General features: G+C 40.1%; 2 protein-coding genes across 3 annotated transcripts; one reads left to right on the top strand and one right to left on the bottom strand.

Annotated features, from left to right (window-relative positions):
• Positions 1-76: 76 nt before the first annotated feature.
• LOC106746644 (sortilin-related receptor-like) lies at positions 77-4,088 on the bottom strand. Its single transcript, XM_014623440.1, has 10 exons — positions 4,052-4,088; positions 3,802-3,952; positions 3,537-3,733; positions 2,957-3,173; positions 2,669-2,788; positions 2,245-2,573; positions 1,444-1,698; positions 948-1,379; positions 276-577; positions 77-214 (listed from the first exon to the last, which is right to left on the bottom strand). The coding sequence occupies exons 1-10, from the start codon at positions 4,086-4,088 to the stop codon at positions 107-109; spliced, it is 2,148 nt and encodes a 715-aa protein (XP_014478926.1). The 3' UTR covers positions 77-106.
• Positions 4,089-4,956: 868 nt separating this feature from the next.
• LOC106746710 (transferrin-like) lies at positions 4,957-11,354 on the top strand. 2 transcript variants are annotated; one of them, XM_014623550.1, is made up of 9 exons: positions 4,957-5,213; positions 6,594-6,830; positions 7,020-7,319; positions 7,450-7,610; positions 7,716-7,825; positions 8,019-8,423; positions 9,050-9,504; positions 9,679-9,797; positions 9,862-11,354. In XM_014623550.1, exons 1-9 carry the CDS (start codon positions 5,156-5,158, stop codon positions 10,183-10,185), a joined length of 2,169 nt encoding a protein of 722 aa, XP_014479036.1. In that variant the 5' UTR covers positions 4,957-5,155; the 3' UTR covers positions 10,186-11,354. The 2 variants fall into 2 exon arrangements, with proteins under 2 accessions (XP_014479036.1, XP_014479035.1); XM_014623549.1 differs by lacking the exon at positions 4,957-5,213 and having other exon boundaries at positions 6,449-6,830.
• Positions 11,355-11,376: the final 22 nt, after the last annotated feature.

Below are 11,376 nucleotides of genomic sequence, written 5' to 3'. Positions count from 1 at the left end.
CGATGAAGAAAGAACGAACGACATCGATTTGTTCGTATTTATATATATTTGCCAATAATAATTTGTCGGGGGATAATCAAGTTATCATAAAAGATATTTTCAAATTTTATCTAACGATGATGTAATCCGTGTTCGGTTGTCGATCAAGATCAGGTGGGCCACTAACTGGTATACTCTCTACAATCCGATTGATCCAATCGATATACACTGAAACCTGTAACGAATAAAGTGACCATAGTTCCTTCTAATAATTTGCTTTTTTCTGCTTCACGTACCTTCGTGAAAACAGTGTAAAAGTTTGGATCGCACACGCTGGTACCCAGTCTACGTGGGCTCACGGAAACGACACCGTGAACCTCCCAAACGCTGGAATTCGGCCGTTGGATCACCAACCCTCCACCGCTGTCCCCGTTACATACTCCGGTACCATTCGCCCATCCGGCACAGAAAGACGTGTAAGTTAGATACTTGCGAAAATCCTTCTTTTGTTTTTGACGACACTCGTCGTCGGAGACGATCTTCGCCGTGGTCATTCTCATGGTCGGACTAAACGTGTCGTTCTCTGTCAGCCCCATTCCTGTAAAGCTTTCAAAGCTTTAGAATCGTATTGTAATCGTCAAACACAGAATAAGATGGATCAAGAAAATAATGTGGATCATTATGAGAGAAAGTGTGAGAACATTCTTACATAGTTTTGCGATTTAAGGAATATATTCGCTCGTTGTAACACCGGAAGAAAATATGGATTGGAAAGCGGCCAGAGATGTGGCAAGCTGCACTGAAGGTGCTACACTCAAGTAATAAAGTAAAAATTTACCAATTATTTGAACTTTCCTCTTTCATAGTATAAAGAGTTAAAATAATAAAATATGAGAAGCTTTTCCGTTTTTATTATTTAGAAAAATAATTCGTGTAAATAATTCTTTCTTATTTCGGAAACTACCTACCGGCGACCAATCCGAATCCACCGTTTTCTTGAGCCTCCGTCAACGTCGCGTCGGGACGCTGAGGAAGGCAAGCAGGTGAGACGACCGAGTCGATAGTTACGGCTCTCTTCAAGATCAGCAACGCGATGTCCGAGCCATAGTTACTTTCGTAGTCCCGATACGCGCTCTGCAGTGTGATGCTCTCCACGTCGATCACTTGCGCGTCTTCTCCCGCTTTTGTCAAGTTGCTCGAGAGTATACCGAGAGCGACGCGCACCGTGTCCGTCGCGGTTTTCCAGAGGCAATGGCCAGCGGTCAACACGACGCGCTCCGCTATCAGTGTACCGCCGCAAAAGAATCTCCATTCGCCGTTCTCGTGCGAGAACAGCGTGACTTGCCACGGCAGTGTTTCGTCCTTCTCGACGCGCCACCCCTTTACGATCAGTGCTGCGGCTGATTTCAGAATTCATACATCAATCACAAGCGATCGTTCGTTTTTGCTAATCAATTGACAAACCTGTGGAGTCTCGCGTGCCACAGATAGGAGCGCAACTCAGGGGCGTTTGACTCCACGTGCCGTCGTGGAGGCATACGATGCTCGAAGACCCTTTACGACGCTCGTAGAAAGCCGGGCACTCCAGAAGAACTCGCGTGCCAACTGGAAGGGCTCGGTCACAAGGCAGCCATCCCTTGTGAGGGCCCCACATCGCCTCACATCGTTTAAACGCACCGTACGCCTCAACAAGCACTGGACATGTTATTCCTTCCTTACCTAAAAATTGCTCCGGTCAATGAAAAACATTTTTTCGCAACACTTAAGGTGGGATTCCAAGTTTCGGGATTGATAAATGGAGAATTGTATAAAGAATTCGCTTGGTAAAGATTTATTTTCTTCGCGGAACTGTCAGATGCGTATATCAATACATCTGTATTGTTCATATTGATTATATGGTTAATCAATCGTATCCAATCTAGGTGGAACGTCAAAATGACGAATCAAAAAGTGTCATCTTGACTGTCTACCTCATCCTCCCGTACATATTAATATTGATAATATTCAATAGCATCCATGTTATTCGGTTCTTAATAGATCCGTTATTTTTCCTTTCTTTCCTAAAAATTCTTCATACATGTGTATATGCGTATAATATTCGTTTGGCACGCATTAAACCAAGTACGTAAATATTCTTCGTTTGATTCGATTTATTAAAATTTCGAGCGGAAGATCATCAGTCTCTAATTTAGAGACAAATTAAACGTTAAGATTTTGCAAATAATGAGCGGAGAGATTAATTGGAAGATTACAAAAATTACTTACCGACGATACAACTCGGAACAGCAGGCGACCACCGATTATTCTGGCAATAAACTTCACTCGGACCTTGCGGAGAATCCCCAGTGTCACAGGTATAATCGAGACGCGTGAATTCGGGAACAATTTCACCCGGCCGACACTTGGAGCATCCACTTACATTATAATGCGTGGCCGCTTTTGCCGCGGGTAACCGACAAGCGCCTTCGGGCAGCGTCCTCCCGCACAGATATTCCTCCTCGTCGCTCCAGTCGTAACAATTCAGCTGGAAGTTACATTTTAATTCAGGCCGAATGCAGCCGCCGTACGCGCAGCGAAACCAATTTTCAGGGCATCTGTGGAATATTTAATGAGATCGATTATTTCACAGAGTTAAGAAGAGGGGAATTTTCATGTTTTCACACTGATGATTTGCATGAAAATTACGTACTCGCGCGCTTTGCACATTCCTGCGCTTTCGTCGGATCCGTCTCTGCATTGTCGTGTGCCGTCGCATACTTTAACCATCGGTAAGCACTGTCCTCCGCTCTCGCATGTAAACTCCTCGTCTCTGCGGAGAAAACGAGACGAAACAATTTTTAATCGATCTAAATTGTCAGCGAAGGAACGGTGAAAGATTCGGTTGAACCTTAAAGGAAGATGAGTAGTAGAAACGATTATTCGATCGAATCTTAACGAGTCGCGATAATCGTCAACAAGAATTATTTAATCGACCAACCTGCATTTATATCGCGCGCATTCTTCACCTTCGCAATTAATTGCCGCGCACATACTCGAGTCTTCGTCGGTGCCATCGGCGCAGTCCTTGACACCGTCGCAGATCGTTTCCTGATGCACACAACCTCCGTACGAACAACGGAACGTGTATTCAGGACACAGGTATTCGCGACAAGTCGTCGCGTTCTCGTCACTGCCATCCGAGCAATCTTCGCGACCTGATGAAGGCGGAAACTTATACACACATATATATGTATAAATTAAGAAAAAAAAAAGGTATTCCGAGTATTAAATGAATATCTTTCGAAATGGGCTCGTTAGAATTTTCGCGAGTCGATTTGGCCAATTGATAAAATCTAATTTGTTGTACCTGAGAAAAATTTGTTACGTATTGACAATTACTCCAAGTGATTTGATCGTTTTTTCCTTATCTCGAGATCTCGCAGAGAAATTGTACCGAGTCGAACGGTATCTCTATTAATGCACCCAAACATTCTTTTTATACGGCAAATCAATTTGTTTATTTCGAATAATGTTCAACATATGGCAAACCTATTCTTCAATTTGATGAGCTAGCTTACCGTTGCACACCTCACGAAGAGGTATGCACTCTCGATGAGGAGTGGAACACTGGAACTCGCGATCGGAGCAAATGTCGTTTAAATCACGGTCGCACGCGAACTCGTCGCTAGCATCCACGCAATCCGTCAGACCGTTACATCGTGCCGCACGAGTCACGCAAGCGCCATAACTGCATCTGTACATGTACGTTGGACATCTGTGGAAAAGAGATATTTTCATCCTGCCGAGACAACTACTTGGTAACCGAAATGTGTATATTCTTACAGAACGTGACGGCATAATGTTGCAGCTTCGTCCGAGGAATCCGGACAATGAGGAACCCCGTCGCAAATGTTCGCTAATGATGCTACGGAGCCGTCCGTGCAAATGAATGTCGATGATGAGTACGTTCGTCCCGTATTGATCGCGCAGTACCCTGCAAACCCTGATTGTTCGCTAAAATTTGTCGCTGCAAATACCTCAACATTTTTTATAATACTCTAATTTATTGACTTCTCACTCGTTCGTGCCTTACCGAGAATCATTGCAAACCACGTCACCGGTGAAATCATGTTTAATGAGAGAATTACAGGTAGCTCTGAGAATTACGCTTACTACATTGCAAAGTACGCAGAGTTGCCGTCTCTATATATACTTATAATTACCGGGCAATTATTCCGTCACTCGTCCGAGCATGATTTTTACGACTGCTGCTGAGGGAGCATTTTCTTCTAACAGAATACTGTGAATGCTATCTCATTATTATCAAGAACAATGATGTTCTGGTGCCGCGAGTATTTTTAATCCGCAAGGATACATTTGAGCGTCACAATTTCTGCACAATTTCTCTCTAGGACAACTTTGGCGGCAAATCTTACAAATCTAGATGAAAAAATGGTGACAAATGTTTATTCCTGGATGAAACATTCGTATTTAGTCATCGTCGATTACTTTCGCCGAAAGTTATCGTCACCAGATAAGTAGATAATACCCGTATCAGAGATATTACGTCACTGACAAAACACCTTCCCGTCGTGACGTGATTGAGTGTACGCACTCGTAAAAAAAAAAAAGAAAAAAGAAACGAAGACGTCCGAAAAACTATAAGGAATATTAAACACGATTTATTTCTCTCCGATTAAATTACAAGTACATAGAATGCATTCTTGTCGTTTTGCACGTAATTCCATACCCGGTCATACTTTTTGCGTTATACACGCTCTAAGATGGTCTGTTATTCTTTTGTCGTCATGTACGCGAAATATTTCTTGTGTGAACAGGATTGAAGGAAAAATTGTGAAGAAGAAAGAAATACAGGTGGGTACGTTTTGTATATAAAACTCCATTCTACCCCGCAAAGAGCAGATCTGTATGAAGGCGCTGCCATGACAGATAGCTCACACCTTGCGTCAACGGTCCGATCTTCGTCGGATTGGCCGGTGCGATTACAAAAATGATGAACATGTCAATGTGGTGTATGTATATACAGGGCGTGTGCGTTCGTTATCGGAGGCTTCTTATCATTCGGTTCGTGTGAAGAGGCAAACGGCGCACCTAGTTCCGCTTGTGCTGTTCATGCTGGACTCGATTGCTCCAGTTCGTATCAAACTCTCGCTGGATATCGTTCCAGGCATCGACGATGAGGAATATCGTTTTGCTGCTTCTGCTCACCACGCTTGTAAACGCGGATCAGAAATGTAAGTTATCCCGCAAAAAATATTTTTATATTGCGATATTTTCTTACTGAAGTGGTCTTAATTTTTTTCACCTGCATCGAACAGCGCCGAGAGGTCAACTGGCGATCGAGCCACTAAAGATACGACGAATAAATGCAGATATATTTTATTCCGTTTGACTCCTTTTGTATACGTTACAATTTTACCGGATGAAATTCAGTAGACACCACTTCATAATATGTAACTTAATGAGACATATCATAATAATATCGTTGTTAAGAGCGGTATTCCTGCTCAGATGTGTGTTAGCAACTGTACTACAAACTGCACTCCAAAATTCTCTTATCAAAGAGAATACATCGATTAATGAATTTTCAGCATACTTACGTTAATAGTCCGTTTCACAGATGCCTTGAGCATTTTGGATTCAAGGCAATCCGTAAAATCGTTATCGTTATCTCGCCAATTTGATCTTATTCGAGTAATCTAATTCCTCCTATCGCAGAGATATATCGTTACAATTTATTAATATTATGAAACATCATAAGAATAATGCTTTCTTGAATTACACATATATTGTAGAATAACTGACCAAAGAAATATACGCGTTTCGTAATTGATTTTATTCAACGTGCCTTTAGCAGATTTGAGTAAATTAATTTTTATTTTCAAACAAGTTAAAAGTTACCTGCAAACAGACTTAATTAAGTTAAATTAGCTTATTAAAGTTAAACGTTAATTATACGCGGAAAATCATACATATATATACTCGATAATGTATATATATATATATATATTTTTTTTTTTTTTTTCTCCCTTGCATAAGTAATCTTTTCATATGTGAAATAATGAAAAAAATAGTTTATTATAAGAAGGAATTAGCTGTGTTTTGTGTTCAGGATTCCATATAAGAGCATCAGTGCTCAGAGAGATTAGAAATATTCTGCTAACATTACTTTTCATTTTTCTTATTCTCTATCGTAAGCAGCTTGCAATAATGGTAATATTGATGAATTACTTTAACTTATATGAAAACAGTTATTAAGTTAAAGTTAATTAATTTTCTTTTTTTAATATCTTAGTTTAAAGGTTAACTCATTTAAATTAAGAGTCACCGACTTTTTAACCGATTAACTAGTTACTACCTTAACTCTAGCAATTCGATCGTCGGTTAAACTTCCATACAATCAATGGAAATCAACGCTACGGTCAATGTGTTAAAAAAAAACGATATTTCGACAGACAATATTTACAAATAAATCTCTAATTGCTAATTGTTATTTTTAATTTGTTCATTTAAAATAAAATTTCACCAACACCGAAGCCGTATGTGTAGCTCTGGAGGATTTTATGCCACGCCACTTGTAATTGGATGGAAATTTATATCGATCGATGTTTCAGACACATTCTGCGCACCCGTGAAAACGATAAACCAAGACGAGTGCTCCGCTTTGCAACGAGGGGAGAGCGAGATAGTATGTTTGCCCGTAGCGGACAGCGCCGAATGTTCGATTCGTTTAGCACAGGGACAGGCTGATTTTGGTGTTTTCAATGCGGAGGAATTATTATTGGCATACCCATTTTACCAGTCCGATATTGTACCCATCCAACAATTAAGGCACAGGACAAAGTTGAGCGGTACGCAAGATATGCAGTTTTAATTTTTCTATATATCTTCAAAATTACGTATAATGTTAACACACACACATATATATATATATATATATATAATTTGGATCAAAGTTATTTTGTTCGAAAATGATCAATAATTTCTGATCACGAAAGAAGAAAGACATAAAGTAAAAACGTAATCCTCAACTTCCGTAGATGAATTCGAATTCCAAACGGTGGCGGTGGTTCGTGCGGATCTGACGCAAATAATCAATCCACCCGGCACAGGATTCGGTTATTTGAAGAATGGTGGACTTTGTCATCCCGGTTTTAGTAAATCTCAATGGTGGAACGATTACATACTCAAATACTTTGAAAAAACAGTGAATCCCGATAGACAATGCCAAGATAAAGTGAGTGTCATTGAGAACGAAGTCAGAAATCTCCGAAGTTTCTTTGGAAAAGCTTGCAGACCAGGCGAGTGGGCCTCTGAAAGCTCCATTGATCAGGAATTAAGTGAGTTGTCTCGTATTTGTGATATTTTGTCGAAGCAATCTTATTTAAACTTTAGCCTTCGCCCTCTCATCAACGATTTTCAACTTACGTTAACATGATCACTGTTTCCTTTTTTTTTTTTTTTTCAAAGAGAGGAAATATTCAGAACTGTGCGTTCTCTGCGACAACCAGGCAAACTGTACTTACAACAATAAAGAACATCACGGACATCTCGGAGCTTTGAACTGTCTGATTAATGGTCGCGGTGGTGTGGCGTACGTAGCACTTAATTACGTGAACGAATACCTCAGGGTAAGTCATTACTTTTTTGAGAAATTATACCTTTTATGAAAACTATATTTCCACTCAATTAATATTGATTTATTTTATGTCATTACCATTCACACGTGTGTCCAGGGAAACAAGACGTTCGAATTCTTGTGCCCAAACGGTTCCAGACTTCCTTTAACCAGTCCGACTCCCTGCACATGGATCAGGCAACCGTGGAGCGTCGTCGCTGCCAGAACGTATGTGAACAATGTTCAATGTTCAAATTTACATCGATAAGTGAACAGCTAATTTCAAAAAGTGAAACTCGAATCTTTCTAACTTACTTTTTCTTTATTCCAATTTGGTTTTCGGCGAGAAAAGAAGGAACCGTAGGAAAATTGATCTTTACAACTTCTTTGCGTCGCTCGAACTTACTTCTCATTACTTCAGGGAAGTTGCAGAAATACTTAAGAATAAGCTGCCCAGCTGGCTGAAACGAGATGAAACGAAGGTGAAAGAACCTTGGAAATGGGCTTTAAGTCGAATTATACAAGAGGACAGCATAGCTCTCAATATAACAGAAAATTTGTCTTTAACGGGGTATTTGACCAAAGGAAGGGTCGATGTCGATTTCAGAAGTACTCAGACTTGCGACAGAACTATCCGCTGGTGCACGATCGGTGACATGGATACCAATAAGTGCAATTGGATGGCGAGAGCCGCGATAGCCCTCGGCATCGAACCGCGTATTTCCTGCGTCAAGTCGAAGTCTGTATTCGAATGTTTACGCAGAATAACTGATCAACAGGCGGACATAATCACCATCGATTCTAATTACGGCTACGTGGCACGAAAGTAAGCATAAAATTTCAAATAGCTGTGAAACCTTGAGGAACCTGTAGCTTTACACGCAGGAAAAAAATAATTTGCTGGCATAGCAAATTTTTATGCTGTCGCAGCGAAGTCTGTCAGTTACTGTATGGACAGTAAAACAATTTATTATAATATTATTATTGCCACTCGCTGGTATTAATTTGCTAAATTACTTTGCTGCGAGAACAAGTCAGTAAATGTAGAAATTATTTTGTTCTAACAGCAAATTAACTCGGCAGAATATTTTCTATCCTGGCAACTATAATAACGAATAATTCGCTAATTTCGTTATTAAATGTTATTGTAACAAATAGATAGTTTCGCTAAAAAAAAGCAAAATTATTTTCCCCTGTAGAGTTTCTCGCTTGCACGCATCTTCGTGTTAAAAGATGTAAGATTTATTTGAATGCAAAAAATCTCCGCTAATTTTTATGTTTTCGCGTTCCTGCGCATTCCTGCTATATTTTATTATAATTTCAAAAATTTACCCTCTAAATTCTTTATTTCTCTCTATCTAATTTCTCCCACCTAATTTAATAGCAACAATATTACTTTATCCGGGAGATTTTTTACGTCTCACGATGTCTTCTTTCCGATCACGTACGCAGAGTTTATGGCCTGACAACGGTTTTGTACTGCGAAACTGAGAAGGTCAATAGTAGCAAGATAGTTGCCGCGGTGCGTGAGCCGTCGGAGATAAAGAGCTTCCAAGATCTGAAGGGTCGAACCGCGTGTTTCCCCGAGTACGCTGGAATCAGCTGGCTGAGTTTCGTTAATACCGCGAGGAAAATTGGAATCGTTTCGTCCAAGTCCTGCGACTATCCGCTTTTGATGTCCAAACTATTCTCCGGTGCCTGCACCCCCGGAATAAAAGATCGTGATCACTCGCGCACCGGCGCCTCCGCAGATGTGACGACCAAGCTTTGCTCCGCTTGCTCGCGCTCGAATAATACGTCTTGCGCGGCGAACGACACTAATCGCTATTACAACGATAATGGAGCCATGCGATGCCTCACAGAAAGTGCCGGCGACGTGGCATTTGTGGAAGTGGGGAACATCAATGGTAAAACGATCAATTATCGCTTCGCAGTATAAACAGTCGGATCAGATTTGCTTTTGCATGAATATTTTTGCACATTTTTCATCAAATGGTATTATTTTATTAAATCACATTTTGCCATCCAATTATATGACACAACAAAAGTCGTAAAATGCTCGATTGATTATTATTTTGCAGAAGACAACCGATTCGATCCAAATAACTATCGCATTTTATGCAAGAATGGCAGCCTGGCTTCAAATACCGGATTCCATGCCGACGATACCTGCGCATTGTCAGTGACGATTGATAGTGAGGTAAGAGTTGAGAAATGCTTAACTTAGATTCAAACATTTGATGGACGTTACAACATTCTTTCAGGTTATCGGTCGCAAGAATGATTCGCAGACCTACACCACGGATATTTTCCTGGCCCTTTTGAAAATGGAGGAATGGCTAGGATATCGCGTGGGTACTACGAGACCACTCGACATTTATGGCCCGTTCAATGGCACTCGCAATCTCGTTTTCAAGGATTCCACGTCCGGCCTGGTTTCTACATCGTCAACGACGAAAACGGTGGAAGCTTACAAGGATCTCTTCAGTCACGTGTATCAGTGTTCGACCGGTCACTTAACAGCCAATACTAATTTCATCTTCATCGCTCTAGTCGCATTCTATCATCTCCTTTCTAGTCACGCATAGTAGCATTCGCCAGCATTCGAATATCTACGATAACATAAATGTGTTAAACGGTTATCGTACTTTTTCTTCCTTTTTTTTTCCTTATCATACTTATCAAACCTCGATAGGCCTTCGCATCGTTGTGACGATAATAGACAAGAGTGTGAACTCTGTATTTCCTCGAAATATTATAAAAGGAGACGTTATTTTCTATCCGTCGAAAATTCAATTTCGTTTATCTTATACTCTCAATACATTCATACAATACACAGAAGGGTTGCAGGAACTTTATAAAAAATGTTTGATCGTAAAATCGCAACGAACGATATAACCGTTCTTTTACAATAACGATAAAATGCTTATCGTCATAATGCTGCAACGTTTCTGTAATAATACAGTGTCCATAGAATATAGAATAATGTTGTTTAACAGCAGTTTGAAAACACACATTGCTTCGTGCCAAACGGCACGATATATGGAAGTACTTAACACTACAAGTGTCGAGCAATAATTTCTGACCGTTTCTTCATTAATACTATTTTTTCATTCATTAAGCCCTATTTCTTGTGTAAAAAAAAAAAAAAGATAGGTTTCTGAAGTTTTATGATTTAATAGGGAATGTTCAGAAACGACCGCTCGGTATTTCTAATAGTATCGTGACAAGGCTGCGTCCGACAGGTTATTAATAGCGTTGAAAAAGATTACATAAAAAAATTAAGAGACAAATAGCAAGTTGGATATGACTCAATCTACAGCAGAATGTTGCTGCCACACCTTGTGAAAGGACATACGCGTGCACATTCGCATGTGATAACGAGTGCCTAGTAGTATGAGACAAGGTAGCAAGCGGTTAAAGCAGAGGAAACCGATCAAAGGCTGATTACTTCCGAAACTTATGTTATCCGATTCATTTATTGGCTCGTACTGACGAAGAAGAACCTTCCCCACTCCACTGCTCTGGTACCCCCACTAATAGCGGATGTGACTAAGTCTGACAGACTCGTACTTAGATGCAACGCTTCGTGAACCTTGTAGATCTTTTCTCTTCTTTCTTTTACAGCTATTGTTGTACAAATATTGGTCGGTCTTCCCGCAATGAATCTGCCACCAAAACACTGATAATGTTTCTTTACTATTATCTATAAATTGTATATTGAGCTCGATAATAAAAACAAAATCTTTGTAGATAATCTCTTAACGTATCTTTCCATA

Source organism: Dinoponera quadriceps, unplaced genomic scaffold (genome assembly GCF_001313825.1).
Source record: "Dinoponera quadriceps isolate SergipeBrazil2010 unplaced genomic scaffold, ASM131382v1 scaffold1565, whole genome shotgun sequence".
Classification (NCBI taxonomy): Eukaryota; Metazoa; Arthropoda; class Insecta; order Hymenoptera; family Formicidae; genus Dinoponera; species Dinoponera quadriceps.
This window is presented reverse-complemented; position numbering and strand designations above follow the sequence as displayed.

Bases quoted from the DNA above. Each gene is read 5' to 3' on its own strand.
- LOC106746644 (XM_014623440.1), bottom strand. From the start codon at position 4,088: ATGATTTCACCGGTGACGTGGTTTGCAATGATTCTCG. The intron at 1,699-2,244 runs GTAAGTAATTTT...AGCAATTTTTAG, and splicing joins TGTTCCGAGTTGTATCGTCG to GTAAGGAAGGAATAACATGT. The intron at 215-275 runs GTACGTGAAGCA...TATTCGTTACAG, and splicing joins TTTACACTGTTTTCACGAAG to GTTTCAGTGTATATCGATTG.
- LOC106746710 (XM_014623549.1), top strand. From the start codon at position 6,521: ATGTGTAGCTCTGGAGGATTTTATGCCACGCCACTTGTAATTGGATGG. The intron at 7,611-7,715 runs GTAAGTCATTAC...ACGTGTGTCCAG, and splicing joins ACGTGAACGAATACCTCAGG to GGAAACAAGACGTTCGAATT. The intron at 8,424-9,049 runs GTAAGCATAAAA...TCACGTACGCAG, and splicing joins TACGGCTACGTGGCACGAAA to AGTTTATGGCCTGACAACGG.